Source organism: Empidonax traillii, unplaced genomic scaffold, assembly GCF_003031625.1.
Source record: "Empidonax traillii isolate 1590-97213 ecotype Southwest subspecies unplaced genomic scaffold, ASM303162v1 scaffold579:size954524, whole genome shotgun sequence".
Taxonomy (NCBI): domain Eukaryota; kingdom Metazoa; phylum Chordata; class Aves; order Passeriformes; family Tyrannidae; genus Empidonax; species Empidonax traillii.
This window is the reverse complement of record NW_020955772.1, coordinates 550,311-571,802: the sequence shown is the minus strand read 5'-3', so window position 1 is coordinate 571,802 and position 21,492 is coordinate 550,311. Positions and strand designations below refer to the sequence as shown.

The 21,492-nt window shown below is 52.4% G+C and overlaps 1 protein-coding gene across 2 annotated transcripts in view; it reads left to right on the top strand.

The window, feature by feature from the left end:
* The window catches only part of LGR6 (leucine rich repeat containing G protein-coupled receptor 6), a 113,370-nt gene extending 100,279 nt beyond the window's left edge, over positions 1 to 13,091 (top strand). For both annotated transcript variants that reach the window (XM_027898106.1, XM_027898105.1), the window contains 6 exons: positions 836 to 907; positions 1,718 to 1,789; positions 2,482 to 2,607; positions 5,070 to 5,230; positions 9,561 to 9,641; positions 10,526 to 13,091. In XM_027898106.1, the coding sequence (XP_027753907.1) occupies positions 836 to 907; positions 1,718 to 1,789; positions 2,482 to 2,607; positions 5,070 to 5,230; positions 9,561 to 9,641; positions 10,526 to 11,763 (1,750 nt within the window). In that variant the 3' untranslated portion in view covers positions 11,764 to 13,091. The remainder of the gene's footprint in view (positions 1 to 835; positions 908 to 1,717; positions 1,790 to 2,481; positions 2,608 to 5,069; positions 5,231 to 9,560; positions 9,642 to 10,525) is intronic.
* Positions 13,092 to 21,492: the final 8,401 nt, after the last annotated feature.

Sequence of the window (21,492 nt, the reverse complement as noted above, 5' to 3'; positions counted from 1 at the left end):
TAGGCGGTGGTTGTGTCCCCTTGTAGATCACAGATGGGGACACCAATTCTGCAGGTTGGGAATTCATGATGGGCATCTCATAGGAATCTTAATATTTATTCACCATTGTTCCACACTAGGGAAAAATGAAACACAGAATGTTTCCCCCAAGGTGCATGGTTGGAGAATTGTAGATGTCTCTTGGAGGTGTGGGAAGTGTGTAGGTCACTCAGCAAAGTCTGTGGAAGCCCCCACCCTGCTCCTTCCCCTTCCCCAGGGGGTGTAGGAGGCTGCTGGAAAGGAGATGTGCAGGGCTGAGGCACTTCATGTGTAGATGTGGGTGGTGGGTTCAACAAGACATTGGGATTTTTCTTCATGCAACACTGAGGTGCCTTCAGCCCTCAGACCCCCTTCACCCTCACGAAGGCAAAGGGCAGCACCACGTGGTCCTTCCTGCAGGGTCACACAGAGCTGGTTGCTGTTCACTGGCTCAGAGCTCTCCACTTTTGCTGTGGATGAAGCAGCTTGCAGGCTTAGGGCAGAGCAGAGTGGGAAACCAGCGTGGCTTTGGAGATAACAGGGCACCTTTAAACACTGCACATCAACAGCGCTTTGCTGAGCCACGATGGCATCAAAAGCAGAGGCTGCCTGAGCCCTGGAGCTGCCTGTGGGAAAGAATGGCTCTGAGATGTTTTGCTGCTCATCCCATTTAACTCTTAAAATAAGAGCAGGTCTCCCAAGTGCAAATAACAACCTCCGCTGTGACAATCTCCATCGGCTGCACTGGGACAAAGATCCCAACAAAGTAGGAACGTTGCCTTCAGCTGTCTTCTCAAACCAGTTTCTGTTTTCCCAGTGGTCTCCAGCACAACAGAATCCACGAGATCAGAGCAGACACCTTTGTGCAGCTGATGGCCCTGCGCTCCATGCAAGTATTGTCTGCCAGGGGACTGGCTGGAGTCTGAAGGGGAACCGTGAACCCCGGCAGGCTGCAGGGAGTTCCAACCCTGCTCCCTCTGCCTCTGCTGGGAGTCCCCCTGCCCCTCCCCTTTAGAAAAGAAGAGGGCACAAACCATCCTTCTGGCTTCCCCTGTGCCTGCAGACTCCCCCTGTAACCCCCCGATGATCCTGGGCCGTGCAGTCCTGGAACATCCATGCAGAGCATCCCATTAGGTTTGAGACTTTCTCCCCACAAGCTCATCTTCGATGGACGAAGTGCAGCCAAGCATGCACGTGCCATACACAGAGAGTGACCTCCCAGGTGCTTGGCACCTCTGAGAGCTAGTAAGACCCTGCAGGGCACCACTGGCCCTGTGACATCCAAACATGGCAGGAGACATTCTAAAATCATCTTGGTTCACCTTCCACATCCCCCTGGCCCTATCTGTGCTTACAACACCCAGCACTGTGACTGTACTGGGGATGCCCTGGCACTAAGGCATGGCCTTAGTCCACTGCTCTGAGGTTTAGCATGTCAGCATAAAATCCCCAAATTTACAGAAAATTAACCCAGAAAGGAACCTTTCCTATCAGTCTCAGTGGAGGAGCTCCTGCAAGGCAAACCCCTGTGCTTTTGCAAACCCAAGCATTCTTGTCTCTGGGGAGCTGCAGTGGGACACAACTTGCTGCTCTCCAAGGGGCTACAGGATCCCACATTTGATCTCATTGAGCCCCTGGTGTCAGCAGCTTCACTGCCCTGCTCTGCTCTCTTCTTACAAGGTGTGTCCTTGCCTTGCAGAGACCTGAGCTGGAATTTCATCCAGTTTATTCACCCAGAGGCCTTCGTGACCCTGCACTCGCTCACCAAGCTGTAAGTCACAGGGATATTTCCTTCACAGTGGTCCGTGGATGGGAGGTATCTCAGGACCTCAGACTGACTCCCTGGGCAAGCAGGACACCCAGGATTTAGGCTGATGTGCCGAGGTGCCTGTCTCAGCACTGATGTGGACAGACCAAATCCTAAGGTTTTCTCTTGATACCAACGGGATGATGAAGTGCAGGAGGGGCTATTTTTAAGCTGCTCTCACCCTGAACACTTAAACTTCCATTTCCTGGTGCTTTCATACCTGCTTTAGATGTCTTTATGGAAGATCAGCATGATGGGCTGTTTCAGCAAGAGTCACTGCAGATCATCTGCACTGGCTCTGGAGGGTTCTCAGTCCTCACCCCCTGACTAAGACTTTGGGTATTTTATGACCTGCAGTCATACCCAACCTATTTTGGAGGGAGAGGTGTGTGGAGCAGGGATGTGTACAGGGAGGAAGATACCGTGCAGAGCTTTCAGAGTGGGCACCAATCCCCCCACAGACACACACTCATTTTCCCAGCGACTGCAATCTCAATCTGTTTATCTCCAGAGGTTTCTGGCTCCCGTGCAGCACCCAGCCCCACCTCAGCATCACACTGAGGGAGCAATCGAGACGAGCAGCTGAGGGCTTGGCTGAGGTACCAGTGGCAGCAGAACCCTGACCGTGGTCTCCCTCTCTGCTTTCCCTTCACCAGGGACCTGACTGACAACCAGCTGGTCACGCTGCCCCTGGATGGCTTGGCTGGACTGACCCACCTGAAGCTCCAAGGCAACCCAGCTCTCTCTGAGCCCTTCACCAAGGAGAGCTTCCCCAAAATGAGGTACTTGGGGTGTTGGCTCTTTCACTCCTGGTGCTCAGCACAGCCTGTATTTGCCTAAAGCACTCAGGCTCCTGCTCTCCTTGTCTCTCTCATGCTTTGGCCAATGGGCAGAGGAAGCTTCATGTGCTGCTGATGCCTCTCATCTTTTAGCATCTTTCACTGGAGAGTGGTGCTGTGCTCCCTGGCCCATCACCCCCACCCCAAACACACACACAAGTGGAGAGCATGCAGCGAGCCCAGCTCAGGGCTCCTCTCAATGGAAAACATTCCCAGAAGCAGCCCCAGCTAATGACATCCAGGTTTCCTTCTGTAAACTCTGTTTGTGTGGCCGTGTCTTGTCTGCTGTGGATTAATGAGGAGCCTGGAGGGGTCAAACTGAGCAAGATGAGGCTGTGAAAGGCTCAGAGAGCAGTGCTGTAGGCTCAGGCTCTCCTGACCCTCCTTTACAGGTGGGCCTCAGCCTGGCACCTGCCCTCAGGCTGAGGTGTCCATGGTCCAAAGAACACAAATTCCCCTCAGGCAAAGTCACCTGTTCCTTGGGTCTCATGGGGAGTTCCCTTGGAGCCAAGAATGCAAAAGCTGATGCTCCCACTCATCCAGTGTGAGTTTCCCAAGGCTGGAGCTTCTCCAGTTTAGACACCTAGTGCTGGGACCACGGGCCAGTGCACCAACACTGGGATTAACAGCTCAGGCCTGGGGAAAAGTGTGGAGCTCTCACATCAGTCCACCTCGCAGTGGGGTCTGAAGGGCCTTCTCTCTGACTTTTTTGGTTCATCATAGCTGGGATCTACTGCATGACTGGTTTAAAATGGCAGGGGATTCCAGAAGCTTTTGGAGGGTTTTCTACACCCAAGATCATAGAATCACAGAATCACTCAAAGCTCATCTCATTCCAACTCCTGCCATCATGGGCAGGGACACCTTCCACTAGACCAGGGTACTCCAAGCCCCATCCAGCCTGGCCTTGGAGACTTCCAAGGATGGGGCAGCCACAGCTTCTCTGGACAACCTCACCACCCTCCTAGCCAAGAATTTCTTGCCAATATTCCCAATAACCCTGCCCTCTGGCAGTGGGAAGCCATTCCCCCTTGTCCTGTCACTCCAGGCCCTTGTCCCAAGTCCCTCTCCAGCTCTCTTGGAGCCCCTTTTAGGCACTGGAAGGATCTCAAAGGTCTCCCTGGAGCTTCTCTTCTCCAGGTGAACACTCCCAGCTCCCCCAGTCTGTCTCCATGGCAGAGGGGCTCCAGCCCTCAGAGCATCCCCGTGGCCACCTCCAGACCCACTCCAGCAGGCAGTCCCTTGTGCAGGGTGGGTCAAGTTCAGCACTTCCAGGGTGTTTCTCCTCTAAACAAGTTCCACTGGCAGCTGTGGAGCTGGTTTGGATTTGTCCCAGAGAAACTGAGCCTGCAGCAGTGGTTCATTGAACCACGCCAGGCGATGGACCCATTAACATTCCCTACATTTTGGGGTGCTGCCATTAAGTAGTCTTACTCTTGGGGCATCTGCCTGGTGGAATCATCTGAGAACAATTCTTACCCTTCCTGGGAGGATCAGCACCTCCCTGCCACCTTTCAATAATAGGATCTAATTTGGAGCTTGTAACAGGAAACAAGTTTGTATACAGAGTTTCCACAGCCTCACGGGGCTCGGGCAGAAATGTTTGGGAACATAAAACAAAAGCATATTTTTAGAATATAGAGTTTCACCATATTTACTGATCTTGTCAGAAGACCTTAATTGTCTGGAAAACCTGAGGTTCCTTTGCCTTCAGCAGCAGTCTCCCTGGCTTCCAGCAAAGCCAGAAACGCTGACAGACAGCCTGGTATTGTGTCCAGATGATGCTCAGCTGCTCTAGAATTAACCTTGTAATACATGCTATAATTAGCAACCAGCAGTTTGACCTTCAAGTAGAAATCAGACATATTTAAACAACTTGTTTCACTTGAGGGATCTGAGAATTCCCTTCCTGAGCTGGCAGGAGGGAGCCACGCTCCTGGAGTTGAAGTTTGAAGGTGTCTTTCTGACCCTCAGCAACAAGGAAGGGGGAACTTTGCTTTTGGGAAGCTTCTCACCTTAAAGGAAAGAAAGGATGCCCAGCAAAAGATGGCCTTGGGGTAAAAGTTGAAGACTGTACATGCCTTGGGAAAAGAGGGGCTAATTTAGCCTGGGGAAAACTGCAGGCAGGTTTTTAGGAATGCCTTGATCTAGGAATGGTATTCTCCACCTCAGTGCTCCTGCTCAAACCAGCAGCAGTGGGGCAGGGCAGAGACACCATGGGGTGCCTTGGGCACACACACTGTCCTACGTGGAGACCTTCCCCAGAGCACAGACCCTCTCTGGTGTAAAGACCACCAGGCAGACCAGCCTTTGTCACATTTGAACTGAGCAAAAAGTGCAAAGCAACGGAGAGTCAGGCCCTGGAGGGGTCACAACCCTTAAGTTCTGCTTCCCCCCCTGTGCAGAGTCCTGGAGGTCCCGTACGCCTACCAGTGCTGCGCCTACGGGAGCTGCAGCAGCTTCTTCAAGGTGTCCAGCCAGTGGGAGGCAGAAGACACGAGTCCTGAGGAGGAGGATCCCCACAAGAGGACCATGGAATTGTTTCCAGGTCACGCCGATAATCACTGTGAGTAACCTGGGCTGAAGGGTGATCGGTCCACGGGCAGGGCTGAGCGAGCTTGGAGTGCTCCCACCAACAGCCACGGAGTGACAGCTGCCCCAGGGAAGGCAGACTGAGCCTTCTCCAATGCAGGTGGCCAGCTGCTGTGAATGGGCTTCAGCTGGTGATCCTGTAGGGGAAAAAGAGCTGATCTGGCACATCCAAACCTTCACAGTGTAACCCAAGGACCTGGCAGTCCTCCACAGCATGGGCACGTCTGCCAGTGTGGCCTTGCTGGCCATGGGGGGAGACTGCCCAAGGCACTGGAAGGTGGCTGAGGCTACCTGGGACAGCTTCTGGGCTTGGTTGTCAGACTTTTGGGCAGTGTGGAGCCTTTTGGCAGGACATCAGCCTTCCTCCTTTCAACATCTAGGGGAAGGGCTTCAGGATTAATCCAAGTAACAGAATGAAGTCCAAGGCCTGGAGTGTGCAGCTGGCTGGAGATAGAGAGACCTGCACCTGTGCTGCTTCTGGGCACGTTCCCTGATGCTGCAGCAAAGGTCAGGGTTAGGTGTGACAACAGGACACATCTGGGGAGGACAGTGAGCTCAGTACAGGGGCTGGCTGGAGCAGGGCAGAAGGGCCTCCAGAGCTGAGCAGAACTTTCTGTCCAAGAGTCAATCTGTTCTGAGCTCCAAAGCTCAGTTCTGCACAGACCTGCATGAAGCCAGCACAGGACAGTGCAAGGCACACGTGCACCCACAGCCCCCCAGCACAGCAGCAGCAGCTCTGGCACACAGCTGGTGTGGTCCTGGTGCAAAGGAATCTCAGAATAACGTGAAGAAAAGCTGGATGTGCAGACAGATAATTGACCCAGAGCTGCTGGACTCTGTGTTACAGGCAGCACCACCAAGACCCTTTATGACACAGCCAGCTCTGTGTTCTGCTCCTGCCCTGATCCTTCAGAGACCAAGAATAAGCTTTAGACATGTAAAAAGTCCAGCCAGAGGGTAGCAAGTGTGGTTCCTGCTGGCCTGATGTGGCTCTGGGAAGCGTGGTAGACGTGGTGGCAACGCTGGGCAGACAGTCCAGAGGAGTCACAGTCATTGCTGCAGGAATTGCTTCTCGGCCGGGTCAATTTTTCCATCATTAACACAGCCCATGCTGTAACAGTCCTGGTGCAGATAGCTGGGGGGCTGGCCCAGCAAATTACAGCATCTGTGGAAAGATCTGGTTTGTGAACAGAGCCCACAGCGCTGCTCACAGAGCTGCTCTTGCTGGGTACCAAAGCCTTTGATGTCCCAAAGGATGCTATCTCCTGGTCCTGTCAGCAGACCAAAACCTACCACAGGCTCCCAGGCCTCCAAGCCAGTCTCAGCCTCATGGATGGTGCCTTCATGAGCTTTTGGGACCGAAGGGGAATGCTGACTGTTTCTAAGATGTGCCAGATGAGGCTATCAGCAGCTTGTAAAGGCTCCCATTTTCAGATTTAAAGCACTGGATTTGTCTTGAAATACCAAAGCACACAGGTGCAAGTGTGACATGCACAAGAACATGTTCCTATGAGGTGCAGCTTTTGCAGGTGACCCTCCTCACCACTCAGCAACCAGGTCTGCTCTTGGTGATGAGGGGTTTGTGGTATTGCTGTTTTACTTAATTAATCACTGCTTTATTTCTGTCCCCAGTGCTTCCTTTCTGATGGCCACTGGTGGCATTTAGCTGGGTTATATGAACCTTGTAACACTTCCTCATTAAAAAGGACAAAAGCTCCCAAACATTCCTTTCATGCAAAAGGGGAAGTGGTCTAGTTAAGAGAAAATAACTTGTGGCTCTGTCCTGGCAATGTACAGCCAGGCTCATCAGGGCACTCAGATGCTCTGGGAGAGCTTGTGAGAGGGACAGGCATTGATTCCAGCCACAGCTTCTCTGGACAACCTGTGCCAGGCCCTCACCACCCCCACAAGGAAGAATTTTTTCCCAATATCCCATCTAACCCTGCCCTCTGGCAGTGAGAAGCCGTTTCCCCTTGTCCTGTCACTCCAGACCCTTGTCCAGAGTTCCTCTCCAGCTTCCTTGGAGCTCCTTTAGGCACTGGGAGGGTCTCTAGGGTCTCCCTGGAGCCTTCTCTTCTCCAGGCTGGACAATCCCAGTTGTCTCAGCCTCCCTGGATTCCAACTGACAGTGTTTAGCTGGCAACCACCTTGCAAACCCTGCAGGGTCCTTAGAGCTACACTTTTCCTGCTTTGGTCATTTCAGAAGGCCACTCAAGTCCCAAAAAACCACCTGCCCAGGCCCCTTCTCCAGCAATTCTCCTCCCCTTCCTCCCACTTTGCTTTTGGTACAGACAGCTTTTTTTCCACGGAAAGGGCAACACTGGCAAGGTGGGTTTTTTTCCATGAAACCTCAGAGAGTGGAGGTGCCTTCGCAAAATTCAAATAAATAGCAGCTTCTTCCAAACTGATGCAGTCTACCTTGCTAGGACAAAACAACCATTTTCCTTTCTCCACAGTTCCCAGGCTGGGGAAGTACTGGTTTCCAGCAGAGAGGTCCATTTCTCACTTTGAACCTTGCTGTGCTGTCTGAGGATTGCTTTGCGATTCCCAAAAGGCTCAGCAGTCCAGGCAAAACAAAAGATCCTCCTTCGCTTCATGAAAATGTTTAACCTGGGCTTAGACCCAGCCCTTTGAGGAGAAAAGGGATGGGGCAGGTTACACTTTCCCAAGGGCTGGGTCTCAGCAGGGCACAGAAAGTGCAAGTCTGTGTCTGTGTTCTTTGGGTGTCGTGCCTGCACATTACAGCCTCCGCTCTGTGGCTGGAAAAGACACTGGAGATTTATAAGACTATAAAATACAAGGATGAAATATTTTTCCATCCCACTGTGAGTGTTTCCTTGCCAGGCTCCAAAGCAGCAGTAATATTTCAACTCTTATACAGACAGATTTTAAAAAATGGTTTTTGGTTTTGGTTTTTTTTTTTTTTTTCCAAAGCTCCCTGAAGCCGAGAAAGCCACAGAGCTTGTCAGGAGGCACTAAAGATAGCACGTTATTTGTCATCATTCTTTAATCAACTAATCCCAGTCACATTTTCAAACACGGGCAGGGAGCAGAGCTCGTGAGAGGCACCACCTCTAAAGAGATTAGACAAGGAAACCCCACTCAGGTCAGCTGCATCTTCAGCACTGTGGAAACTCACCCTCCTGGGCAGTGTCTGAGCTGCCAGGTGCACACCAGCATCAGTCCCTTCATCCAAGGGAGAGTTCATCCCACAGCTCCCTGGCTCCCAGGCTGCAGGAAGCAGAAAACCACATCCTTTCCCTTTGCTCCTGCTGGCAGAAAAACCCTCCAAAGATCCCCAGTGGGAGCTGAAGGCCGTGCTGGTGCCATGGGTGGGGACAGGGCAGCGGGACAGCAGCTGTCCTCACTGTGTCCCAGTGCTATCAGTCAGCAGGAGTCTGGGAGGAGGAACAAGGGAACAAAACAGAAAATCACGTCTGGGATTAAATGAGAGGATGCCATTCGCCTTGGTGATGTCCTACACCAAAAACATGGCTGAGGTCTCAGCCCCATTCCCTTCCAGAAGCTTCTTCTTCAGTCAGGGGGGGCTCTGCCTGAGCCTCAGTGAGCCCAAACCTGGCTCAGGGTGCAGCTGCCAGTGCTGGCCCAGGGCTCTGCAGCCTGGCTGCACAAACCCCACGAACACAGAGGCTGCAGCCACGGGCAACCAGTCTGCCTTCAGCAAATCCTGGGAACCTCCATGACCAAAACAGGGGCCACAAGTCCCAAGAATTCACGGGACATAAAATTAGGCAATAAATGTCGGGTTCCCTTGTCTCTTTGCCACGGAGCTGTTCGGTGGCGGTGGATGCTGACGGAGAATTTGTTCTGCAAGAAGAGGCTGATGGCTCCCTCTGAACAAAGCCCCAAAATCCCTCTTGATGAACACACTGGACAAGCCCTGCCCAGAAAGCTCCCACGGAGAAGATGCATTTGAAGGCTTTGTGTTCTGTAACCACATAAGCTGGAGTATTTATTTACTTTTAATAATGCTTGCTGGGAGGAGGGAACCACAGTCACACAGCTCTGGGAGCTGGGGCTCTCCCACTTCAAATGTTGGGAGCAACCTAAAAACGGAGGGATTGGCTACACTGCAACCCACCAACGTTTTTACAAGACCTTCTCCCTCTGCAGCAGTGACTGCAGGGGACAAACTGGACACCAGCAGCTACTTTGAACTTGTGGGCTAGGAACTGGCTGGGAAGGTCTGAGTGGAAGGCAGGCGGTGGGAAAACTCCTGGCCCGGTTAACCCTGATGGTGCTCGTTCATCTCTGAGCACCATTTCTTGTTCTTTTCTCCCCAGATGACCTGGATGCAGATGACCTTCAGCTGGACCATGAGGAATCAAAGCTTCACCCCACTATTCAGTGCACGCCAAGCCCCGGTGAGCAGCCAGGGAAACCCCCTGAACAGAGCTGGGATCCTTTGAGCTTCTCTAAATCCCCAGGATCCCCCCACGACCTTTCAGATCAGAAGCCTGGTTAGGCTTTGGCCAAAATGGGGACAGGTGAGGAGCTTCCTTCTCCCAGCTGGATGTAGCTGGACAGGCCTGGTTCCATCCAGCCAGCTGTTGAACACCAGCAGGGACAGAGTTTTCACCAGTTGTCCCACTGACTTTGTTTTTGTAAAAGAGACATGAAGGAACAGATTATAGTTGAGGGCATGTCCTGCTGCCTGGGAACAAAGGTGATGGTGCTCTGAGCTTTATCCCCTTTGAGATGAGCAGGATTTCTGCATTTCCTCTAATTTTGTTTGCTCTGCACCACCTAAAACTTCTCCCATCCTGTTTTTGTTTTTGCTGAGCCCCTCACTATAACATCCCAATCCCTCCCAGGCAATGTCACACATCTCCACAGCACTAACTTCCTGATCCCAGGGGGTAGATGAGAAGGAGCAGGTAATGGCAGAGGGGCCCAAATGCCGGGCTGACACCAGGAGTGTCGTTGGGTCTGGAGTCATGACCTTTTTTTGTGTTTAAGGAGCTCTGATAACTTTGTGGTTTCTCACATTTCACTTTGACCTCTCCCTGCACCTTGTTTCTGCCCTAGACAAGATCTGAGAGGATGCCAGAGGCACCTCAGTGTGGGCACAGGAGGGAAAGAGCCAAGAGGCAGCTGCAGAAGAGGGCAAACAATTCTCCTTGCCAGCCCTCAGCACTCATGGGGCCGGTGGGGCCAGGAGAGGGGCTGGGACGTGGCCACCACCCCAAGCAGCACCCCTGGAGCCAAGTGGTGCCTGCTGGGCATAACTTTGAGGTTTGTCTTCCAGGTCCCTTCAAGCCTTGCGATCACCTGTTTGAGAGCTGGATCATCCGCCTGGGCGTTTGGGTCATCGTCCTGGTCTCGGTGCTCTGCAACGGCCTGGTCATCCTGGCTGTGTTTGCCTCCCCCAGCTACCTCTCTCCTGTGAAGTTCATCATCGGCTCCATAGCCGGGGCCAACATGCTGACAGGCATCTCCTGCAGCATGATGGCCCTCGTCGACGCCCTCACCTACGGCCACTTCGCCAAGTACGGCGCCAGATGGGAGACGGGCGCGGGCTGCAGGGTGACGGGGTTCCTGTCCGTGTTTGCCTCCCAGGCTGCCATCTTCCTGCTCACCCTGGCTGCTGTGCAGTGCAGCATCTCAGCCTCCTGCGTGCGGGGCTACGGGAAATCGCCCTCCCTAGGCAAGGTCAAGGCTGCTGCCTGCTGCTGCCTGTTCCTGTCCTCTGTGGCCGCCGTTCTGCCTCTCTTCTCCGTTGGGGAATACGGAGCGTCCCCTCTCTGCCTCCCGTATCCCATCCCAGATGGGAAACCTGCCACCCTGGGCTTCACTGTGGCCTTGGTGATGACAAACATGCTCTGCTTCCTGACTATCACCGGCACCTACATCCGACTCTACTGCAACCTGCTGAAGGGGGAGTTCGGCGCTGTCTGGGACTGCGCCATGGTTAAGCATGTGGCCTGGCTGATCTTCACCAACTGCCTCCTGTACTGCCCAGTGGCCTTCCTCGCCTTCTCCTCTACCCTCAACCTCTTCCTTATCACCCCAGAGGTCATCAAATCCGTCCTCCTCGTGGTCCTGCCCCTGCCCGCCTGCCTCAACCCCTTGCTCTACCTGCTCTTCAACCCCCACTTCAGAGATGACTTCCGCCTGCTGAGGCAGAAGGGGCAGGACAAGGGGAGCTTCCCCCAGTCCTGCGCTGCTGATGACATGGAGAAAAGCTCCTATGACTCCACGCAGGCCCTGGTGAGCTTTTCTGACATCGACCACATGTTTGAGACGCCTGATTCCCTGGGAGTGCGCCCCATCCTCGACAGCTACAGCTTCCCCTCCATGACGCTCATCCCCTGCCAGCAAAGAGTGGGCACCAGGGGGAAGGAGAGGGGCTTCTCTGAGCATTGTCCCTGCCTCAGTGACAGTGAGGTGCTGATCACTTCAGAGAGCCGAGACCCGTCTGGCAGCAGCCTCCAGATAACCTTCTTCCCCTCCCCGCCCTCACTGCCCTACACGTCTCACTTATAAACCTCCTCGGAACAGCCCCACAGCCCACGCCAAGGGCCAGCCCCAGCTCCAGGGGGGCCAGCAAGGTGACACAGGCTTCTCCCTGTAAAGCACCAGTACAACCTGTCTACCCTCAACCCCACCACACCTGCCTGGACAACAGGCACCACTCCGCCAGCTGCCCCTCGCTTGGAAGGGCTCTGACTGAGCCCCAGACACTCAGGGCTGGCCACGGGAGGAGATAACCCCTGCACGTGTCGCTCCTGCTGGGAACTGCCTGGGAGAGAGCCCCACCAGCTCAGGAAGAGGGTCAGGGAGACCCCCCTCCTCCTCCTCCTCCTCCTCCTCCTCCTCCTTCTCGTCCTGAAGCATCGCCAGCCAGGAGGAGCCTGCAGTGAAGCCAAGTGTGTCTTCTGAGGCAGAGACATCTTAGCAAAAGCCCTTGCTCTGTGGCCACACGTGGAAATGTCCGACTGCAGTGACATGGCCACCCACAGGGACCTCAGGCCTGTCCTCCAGGGTTCTCTGCAGGTCCCACACAAATAGGCTGGTGTCTGCCCCATGCCATCAACTGGACAAGCAGAAGTGGGTTAAAAGCAGCGTATCCATGTGTGCACCTGAGGTTTGGACTGCCTCTATTTTTTGGGAGTTTCCACTCATTCACTGGGAACCTCGTGGGTTGGGTAGGACCCTCACCTCCAGCAGATGCCAGGAGCTGGGAATGCTCAGCCCACCTTTCAATCTGACCCACAAGGGGTCTCTGAAAACCACGGCAGCCAAACCCAAGCAGTTTCCCAGAAAAACCCACGTGCTGTGCCTGAGGTCACTCAGCAGCACCCGCCCAAGGCACCCAGGGGCACACCGGGCTCCCTCCATCCCCGCTTCACACACCACAGCACACCTGGGGCACTCCTGTCTGTAGTCACCTGGTTCCTGCTCAGGTGTGGTGAAAATGGGGTCTGGGTCCCTCACTGCCCCCAAACCTCCTTCCTGGAAGAGGCTGCTGGTTCTGGATACACGTCCCAGACACGGTGCAGCCATTTCGGGGCCTGCACTTGCCCTCTGTTGTTTTAAGGGCAGGCAGCTCATGTAGACGGAGGGAACAGAAATCAGCACTGTGGGATTTTGACGTCAGGAGGACACAGGCCACTGGGAACAGCCTCGGATTCACTCCCTGCAGCTCAGGGATCTCCCAAATCCATCCTCTCCATCACAGACCCTCCCAGTGCCAGCTGGCAGGGAGCCCCGCGGTCAGAGCTCGGGCCCTGGGCAAAGCTTTGGTTCTGCTGACGTTACTGCAGCTGTTTGTCACTCGTTCTTGTGAGATAATAAATGAGCCCCATTGCTGACCAGTGGCTGGTTTCTGTCCTCTTGCATGTGAGGAGCACCTTGGTGGTTCTGTGGGCAGCTGCCTCTCCCAGGTGTTGTCTGGGTGCATTCCCCGAGTGAGGGCGGGGAAATGGCCTTGTGTCCACATGAGCTTGCACCATCCTCCCCAGCCTTCTTCTCCAGAGGGAAGAGCCAAACCACCCACCTTCATGCAACAGAACTGCACCAGCAGGGTCCCTCTCCAGATCCTGTGGACCAGAGCCACCTGCTGTACCCCTTGATCTGCTGCTCGGGGGGTTGAGTTCATGAGCAGGACAGAGGCTGCTGCATGAAAGGTTAAGGACATCGTATAACAGGGTCTCCCAAGCAAAGCCACACTCCCCAGACAGAGCCTGGCTCTGCTTCCCTCCTCTGCAGATCAGCCATGTAGTCTTTTCCCAAGGAGAAAAACTTGAGAGATCAGCAGAAAATCAGAGGAAAGGGATTCAAGGATTAGAGAAGATGGTGGGAACCCCAAATGTAGTGGCAAAATCCAAAGCTTTGCCATGGTCTTTAGGTGGGAACTGTGAAAAACGTGGCCTGTTGTGAGACTTGAATCCTGCTCCAGACTTGTAATATGCTACAGATGCTCAAAATCCATTCTCGTGTTTGGTTCATTAAAAACACTGAGCCGTTTTCTTCCATGTTCTTAGGGCTGCTCACATGCACAGGACCGCGAAACACTCATCCTAGATTGATTCTCCTCTGAATGCTCCTTCAGAAGTGGGATCAACCTGTTGGAGCAAGTCCAGGGGAGGGTTTCCAAGCCCTCCTGCAGGGAAAGGCTGAGACAAACTGGGATTGTTCAGCCTGGAGAAGAGAAGGCTCCAGGGTGACCCCATTGAGGCCTTTCAGTACCTGAAGGGAGCCCACTAGAAACGTGGGCCTGGAGTGACAGGACAAGGGGGAATGGCTTTGATTAGATATTGGGGAAAATTTCTTCTCTGTGAGGGTGAGGAGGCCCTGGCACAGGTTGCCCAGAGAAGCTGTGGCTGCCCCATCCCTGGGAGTGTCCCAGGCCAGGTTGGACGGGGCTTGGAGCACCCTGGGCTGGTGGAAGGTGTCCCTGCCCAGGGCAGGGGTTGTGGAATGAGATGAGCTTTAAGGTCCCTTCCAACCCAAGCCATTCCATGATTCTGTGATCCCCAGGATAAGGAAACCTCTAATTAGAAGAGACCCTAAAATAAACCCCACTATCACTGACACAATGAGCATCGTTACAAGTCACACTGAGCTTAACTGAGCACAAGCTTGTCAGGAGTGAAACCTGTTCCTTCTGCTCCCCCAAGGCCACAGGAGCCCCTGGGAGACCATTTAGAGCAAACACAGCCTGAAGCCCTCTCTGAGATGTGTTCCTTGCAGGGTTACTCAGGGGAAAGGAGGGAGCATAAACACAGAGCATGTTCTGTGCTCACCAAAGAGGTGCCTGAGAAACAGTGAAAGTTTCTGGATCTGCAGAGGTGCAGGAAACAGAAACCAGCATCCTCCTATCACTGCTGCAGGTCATAAATCCTGAGTAGGAACTCTCTGGCAAATGCTCATTAAAGTGCCTTTCACCACATCTCTAACTGTGTACACGTGGCTTTCCACCCTCCCAAACACTAAATTCAATAATTATGGAAAGAAAAAAAGAAAAAAAAAAGGAAAAGCAAACCTACACCATTCCATCTTCCTTCTTAGCAGCTGGTTTGGCCCATACTGGTGCCAGGCTGCCCACCTTCAGGCAAGCAGGAGCCAAACTGTGCAACCCACTTCTGATCGCCAAGGGAGGCGTGAAACAACCTCAGCAGAACAGAGAGAAGTTCTTGCTCCCCATCCTCGACCAGCAAGAACTCATGAGGCTGCTCTTCTGCCTCTTAGACTGAGCTTTAGCTGCCTGGACACCTCCCTTCCATATGATCCTCTTCAAGGCCACCAGATGTTAGCACGACCCTCCCAAAAGCAACCAGATGTCCTGGAGGCATTGTGAGCCTTTTCATTGGAGACAGGGCTCCCTTGGATTCCAACCTTTGGAAGGGGATGTGTGCCAAAAAGGGGGGGAGAAGAGAAGTTTATGAAAGGGCCCCTCCCTGTAGCAGGATTGCTCCTGGTTGGAAAAGGCCTGGCTGCCAAAGAGCCCCAGGCAGCAGCCAGTGAGCTGCACGTCATGGTTGGACAAGCTGGCCTGGTTTCCTGGGCTGAATCGACACAGATGTGGTCAGTAGGTCAGAGAGGGGATTCTCCCCCTCTGCTCTGCTCTTGTGAGACCTCACCTGCAGCGCTGCCTCCACTTCTCAGGCCACCAACACAGGACAGATGTGGACCTGTCCAGGGGAGGGCACTGAGCTGATCACAGGGCTGGAGCCCCTCTGCTCTGGAGCCAGGCTGGGAGAGCTGGGGGTGTTCACCTGGAGAAGGGAAGGCTCCAGGGAGACCTTGGAGCCCCTTCCAGTGCCTAAAGGGGCTACAAGAGAACTGGGGAGAGACTTTGGACAAGGGCCTGGAGTGACAGGACAAGGGGGAATGGCTTCCCACTGCCAGAAGGCAGGATTAGATGGGATATTGGGAAGAAACTCTTCCCTGTGAGGGTGGGCAGGCCCTGGCACAGGTTGCCCAGAGAAGCTGTGGCTGCCCCTGGATCCCTGGAAGTGTCCAAGGCCAGGTTGGACAGGGCTTGGAACAGCCTGGGATAGTGGAAGGTGTCCCTGCCCATGGCAGGGGATGGAACAAGATGAGCTTTAATGTCCCTTCTGAGGCCTTGGGGGTGGCTGGGTGACAGGCAGAGCTGCTCTGGAAGCCATTGTCAGGGCTGGGCACCTTTGTGGTTTCCCCTGCACGTCAGCAAGGCCCTGCCAGGACACCCTGAAGGGCAGAGATGGCATGTTTGAGGAGGATGTGGGCCCTGAGGGACCCGGAAGCATTGTCTACCAGGACAATGTGGAGGCAATTTGTAGGCACACTCCAATGTCCATTTTTCACTCATCCAGCCCTCCTGGCTGTAGATGTGCAGCTCCTCTGGAACAAAGCCAGTGGAACAAGCACCCTACGGTGTTGTTTTTTCAGTCTCATTGTTTTTTTCCACCAGTGTTGTGATTTCTGGAAGACTGGGCCATGATTGGGAATGTTTGGGATGGCAGCGCTGCTGCAGCCACGGGAACATAAATGGCAAGGAGTAAACCGTGCATGGGATGGCAATATCTGCTACCAGCCTCCTTGGAGGCCAAAGGAAAACACACATTCTGGAGAATGTAAACCCATCTTTGAGACTGGGATGCACCACACATCAGGTCTGGCAGGTGACCTCAGCAGTTTTCACATTTTCAGAAAATCTCTTCCAAGCACACCTCAAGAACCATCACTGTCCCAGGTACGAATGGGAACTGAGTGAAAAGCTAACCTGGAAAACAGGAAAAACCTCCAGCTTCCTGAACGCCTCAAAACTGGAGTAGCTTCCCTGCAATTTGGGAGGAAGAAGAATCCCACCCAAATACTGATCAGTGATAAACCGAGTTAAACACCTTGACCACTCCTGTGGCACCTCCCCTAATACATTATTAATTAGAATGTTGGGACTCCAAAGTGGGAGAGAAGGCATGCTGTGTAGACAGACCTATTGGTGCCCAAAACATGGAGAGTAAAAGGACACCTTTTCACCATCAAAACATCAAACCTGCTCTTTCGTTACTCAGTGCAGTTTCCATCACCCAAAAATAAGAGGGCAGAATGCCAGGCTGCCAAAGTACTCCAACAGTGTTAAGGAAGTGTTCATTAGTTTATGACTATCACCACACAGGGACTGCAAACATCAGGACAACCAGAATCCATTTTTTATTTATTCCTTTTCAAAATGTTCTGAAAGGAAAAGCGAAATAAAGAGCAGGACCCACCAGGGGATATGGGAGATGCCATCATCACAAGGAACACAGTGCTGGGTTTCAAAGCAATGGCTGACAACCACACCAACAACAAGAACCTAAACCCAGAGGAGACTGGCCAACCAGTCACATCACACAGAGATATTATAGGATCTGTTTCTTTACACCAATTAGCTGATTTCCTGAAGTGTAAATCAAGCTGGCAGCAAAGCAACCTACAAGCTAATCTCACATTTTCTCCTGCTCCTGATGACAGCATTTTCTTTGCTTGGGGAGAGCCTGTATCCCTTGGGATATCGTCTCCCTTCCTTGTCCAGCAGTCTGGGATAGCCTTAGAGACAAAGAAAACTTCCAGCCTGTAGAACACGACCCATGGTCCTGATTGTCCAACACATTGTCCAACACACTCCCAGCCTCAAGTACAGTTTTCCCAGCACGTTGCAGAGGCACAGGAGGGAAGCAGAGGGAGAGGCACAGATGGTCTCATCCAAACATACACTGGACCACAAACATTGGGAATAATAATAATAACAATAATAACAATAATAATAATAATAATAATAATAATAATAATAACAGGGAGTTTACACTTTCACAGCCAAGATGTAGGAGAAAGCAAAGGGCCAGGAATGCGGTGAGTAGCAGCAAAAACTGGCTCCTCCTCTCAAAAACATCATCCTATATCCATGTTTATACCATGGTGTGTGGGAAGAGCTGATCCTGACTTGCTGCCAGTCTAGGGATAAAATCCAGCAGCTGCTCCACACCACCTAGGAATGGTTTGAGGTTAATTCTGAACAACAACAGCAACAGCAACAAAAAAGGCCACTTTCATTTTGGGTGATTTCCTGAACCAGACGAGGAGCAGAGGATGGAGCCAGATGACAACTTTTCCTAACATCAGCTGTTCAGGAAACTACAGCCCTTCAGCAACACAGCTAAAGTGACCCTGGTCCTCAAGGAAAAAGCAGATGGTAAGCTGGGTCCCAGTTGGCCATTGAGGTTCAAGGGGTGCCCAGAGGGAGCCTGGCCCCGACACAGCAGGGCTCTTCCTCCCCTTTGCTCTGCTGCCCCACAGAGCCAAGTAACCAACAGAAAAACAATTGCACCAAAAAATCTGCAGTTCTTTTAGCTCCAAGCCCTCAGGAAAAAAAAAAAGAAAGGCCTTTTATGCTTTTAATTTTCTGTTTTTCTCCTCCAATTTTGCCAATTTAATCAATCAATTAAAATAACCAGATTATTTTCCTCTCCCAGCCCCTCTAATCCACCTCTTCTCTTCCTTCTTCTCCCACTCTCACATTTAGATCTTAATTTCCTTCTCTCCCCCCCCCCCCCTTCCCCACCTCCATTTTCCTTTTCTTTTTTAAACTTCTGGTTTGGAAAAGTTCCACAGCTGGAGTTTCACATTTCCTTTTGTCACCACATCGAAGGCATTTGAGGAGCACAGGGAGGGGAATGTCACAACGGACACACACACACGTTCAGCTCCATTAGGGGCAAAGGGAGAAGGTTGGACTCAGTGGTCTTGAAGTTCTTTTTCCAACCTGATTGATTCCGTGATTCTGTGAATTAAGGAGCTTTCCAGAGCCCCAGAGGCTCGTGAGGGATGAGGGGTTTGACCTGTCCTGCTAGAGCAAAACCACGACAAGGCCACAGCAGGAGCCCTCACCTGCCCTCCAGATCTCCACAGGACACGTGCATCGAGGTCAGGATTTTTGGAGAGCCCTTTGTTTTGCAGGTTTATCTGAAAATCCCAATCTTCAAACAACAACAAAGCAGAACATAAAGTCCAGAAGCCACAGTCAGACACTGCCCCTGCTGCACCACCACTTCCCTTGTCCTGCACGTGAGAAGGAAACACCAGAAGGATTTTGCATCAGAGAAGTTGCGCTGCAGAGGTAGTTCTGCATCTCCTCAGGCAGCTGCAGATACCTTTAGAGGTTGGCATCAGGAGAGGGGGCTGAGAGAAAAGCATAGAATCACAGAATGGTTTGGGTTGGAAGAGACCTTAAAAATCATCTGCACAGAAGCCTGGAGAGGCATGTCACAGGAAGAGGTGCTGGAGAAGCAGACCCCTTGAGGTCTGTGTTCTGGATCACAGGTAACAGATGCCAAATCCCCCACCCCAGGTCACTCACAGAACCTTTCCCCCCTCTGCACAGCAGCTATGGTAAGAGGTATTTCCTTCTCTAACTTAACTGAAGCCTCTGACTTACCCCTCTCAAATGCCTGCCCCTGGCTTCTGACATTTCACTTCCTCAGGGATCTTTTCTCCAACTCTCAGCAGCAGCTGCCTGCCCCTGAAATACCTGCTCTGCCATTGCCTCGGCTGTGAGCAGGAACACAGACACATCCTGGAAGTCCTTTTCCTCCTTCCTAGCAGTCCCTGATGACTGCTGTTAACAAAGCCTTGGGGAAGCTTACAGTGAAGTGAATTTTATCAACTGAGTGAAAGAGAGGAAAAAAATCAGCATATAAAGTCCTTCATCCTAAACTGAGGGTCTGAATTCCAAACACCATGTCCAGGGAACCAGCCCTCACCTCTTAATGCCTCCCACATGCTCCAAACGACGGCAGAAATTGCAGCTGCCTCACCATGTGCACACCGTAGGGTGAGATGCAGTTCACCTTCCAGAAACAAATCCTTCCAAGCTGAAAATGCCTTTTTTTTTCTTTTTTTTTTCCACATGACATTTTTGCTCCAGTGAAAACTTCTTAAAAGGGGGAGGAAAAAAAAAAACCCAGAACCTAACAGAAGTTAGAGCTCAATTAGAAATGGAAATTCCCAGATCCTGCTCAGGGTTGCTTGTACTGGACACAGCATGGCAATGCTGATGTTTCGAGAAACCCTCCATGTCCTGAACTGCATCAAAAGAGCTGGGAGCAGCAGCTGAGGGGGGGATTCTGCCCCCCTGCTCTGCTCAGGTGAGACCTCACCTGTGTCAGGCAGTGCTGCCTCCAGCTCTGAGATCCTCTGTACAGGAAGGACATGGAGCAATTCCAGAGGAGGCCACGGAGATGCTCCAAGGGCTGGAGCACCTCTGCCATGGAGCCAGGCTGGGAGAGCTGGGCGTGTTCTGGAGAAGAGAAGGATCCAGGGAGACCTTAGAGCCCCTCCCAGTGCCTAAAGGAGCTCCAGGAGAGCTGGAGAGGGACTTTGGATAAAGGATGGAATGACAGGACAAGGGGGAAGGGCTTCCCACTGCCAGAGGGCAGGGTTAGATGGGATACTGGGGAGAAATTCTTCCCTGCAAGGGTGGGGAGGCCCTGGCACAGGTTGCCCATAGAGGCACAGACGTCTGCCCCATCCCTGGAAGTGTCCAAGGCCACACTGGATGGGGCTTGGAGCAACCTGGGATAGATAGAGGGAGGTGTCCCTGCCCGTGGTAAAGGGGTAGAACAAGATGTTCTTCAAGGTCCCTTCCAACCCAGGCCATTCTGTGGTCCTGATCCTCAAACCCTGCCCTGGGAAGCTCGGAGGGATCATCCATTCTATCCTGTTTGGAGGTGTCAGAGGAAACCCCAGGGGTCATTCCAGCCACTGTCACACACACACACACACACGCACGGAGTTTCTGCAGTTCTTACAACACCGGCGCTGGGAAGAGCCTTTCCCTGCGGCGCTGCGGGAGCAGCCTCGGAGCTCCCCTGCCCTCGCGTGGTGCTCGGGCACTGCTGCAGCTCTGCTGTCCCCCAGACACATCGGGGCTCTTTTAAGCGCTCCTCAGATCACCCTTGTGAGGCATCTCTTACAATATTAATGAAGACATCCCCTAAATCCAGAACCTCAGCGTGACTCTAAGCCCTCACCTAAAGGACAGAACCAATAAGAATTCGGAAAATTATCCCAAGTCCCAGCCCAGGAACCATCCTGTGACTCCTCTGAAAGCTGGAAAAAAATCCTGGACTACAGAGCCAGCACACCAGAAACCACAGCCAAAGGCAGTTAGGAAAATATATAGATCTAAGGCTCCAGCAAAGCAATTTATCAAAAGTCTCAGTGATCCCACTGAAGGGACATTTAGAAAACGCCCTTCGGGCATCACTGATGAAACAGTTGTAAAAATCATCAAGGCAGCTGTAAAGCTGCCCCAGAGTCAAACCATATGGATTTAGTGGGAACATCTCGGTGATTCTAAAATTGCCCCAAATAACACCACATAGAAGCCATTTTAGAAGTGATCTGTAACGTCAAAGCACAGCAATAAACACCCCATTAAAAGGACCATTAAAAAAAAAAACCAACCAAAAAATCCCACAAAGCATCCAGTATTAAAAATCTTTTGTGTGATTTTTGGAAGTATTCTCGTGGGGGCCTTTTGAAGGGATTTGTACAATGATCCTTCAATTTTTTATGGTTCTACTTACAATGGCTCCCCTGTGGGAATTTGGGCTTACTCTTGATAGCTCCTTGGCAGTATTTTTGGTCTCCTCAGTGTGTTTTCACAATAGCTCCATAATGGAGGTGGGGTATTTTTACAAGAGGCATTTCTTAGATTTTTTGGAGACAGTTTACATAATGGTTATG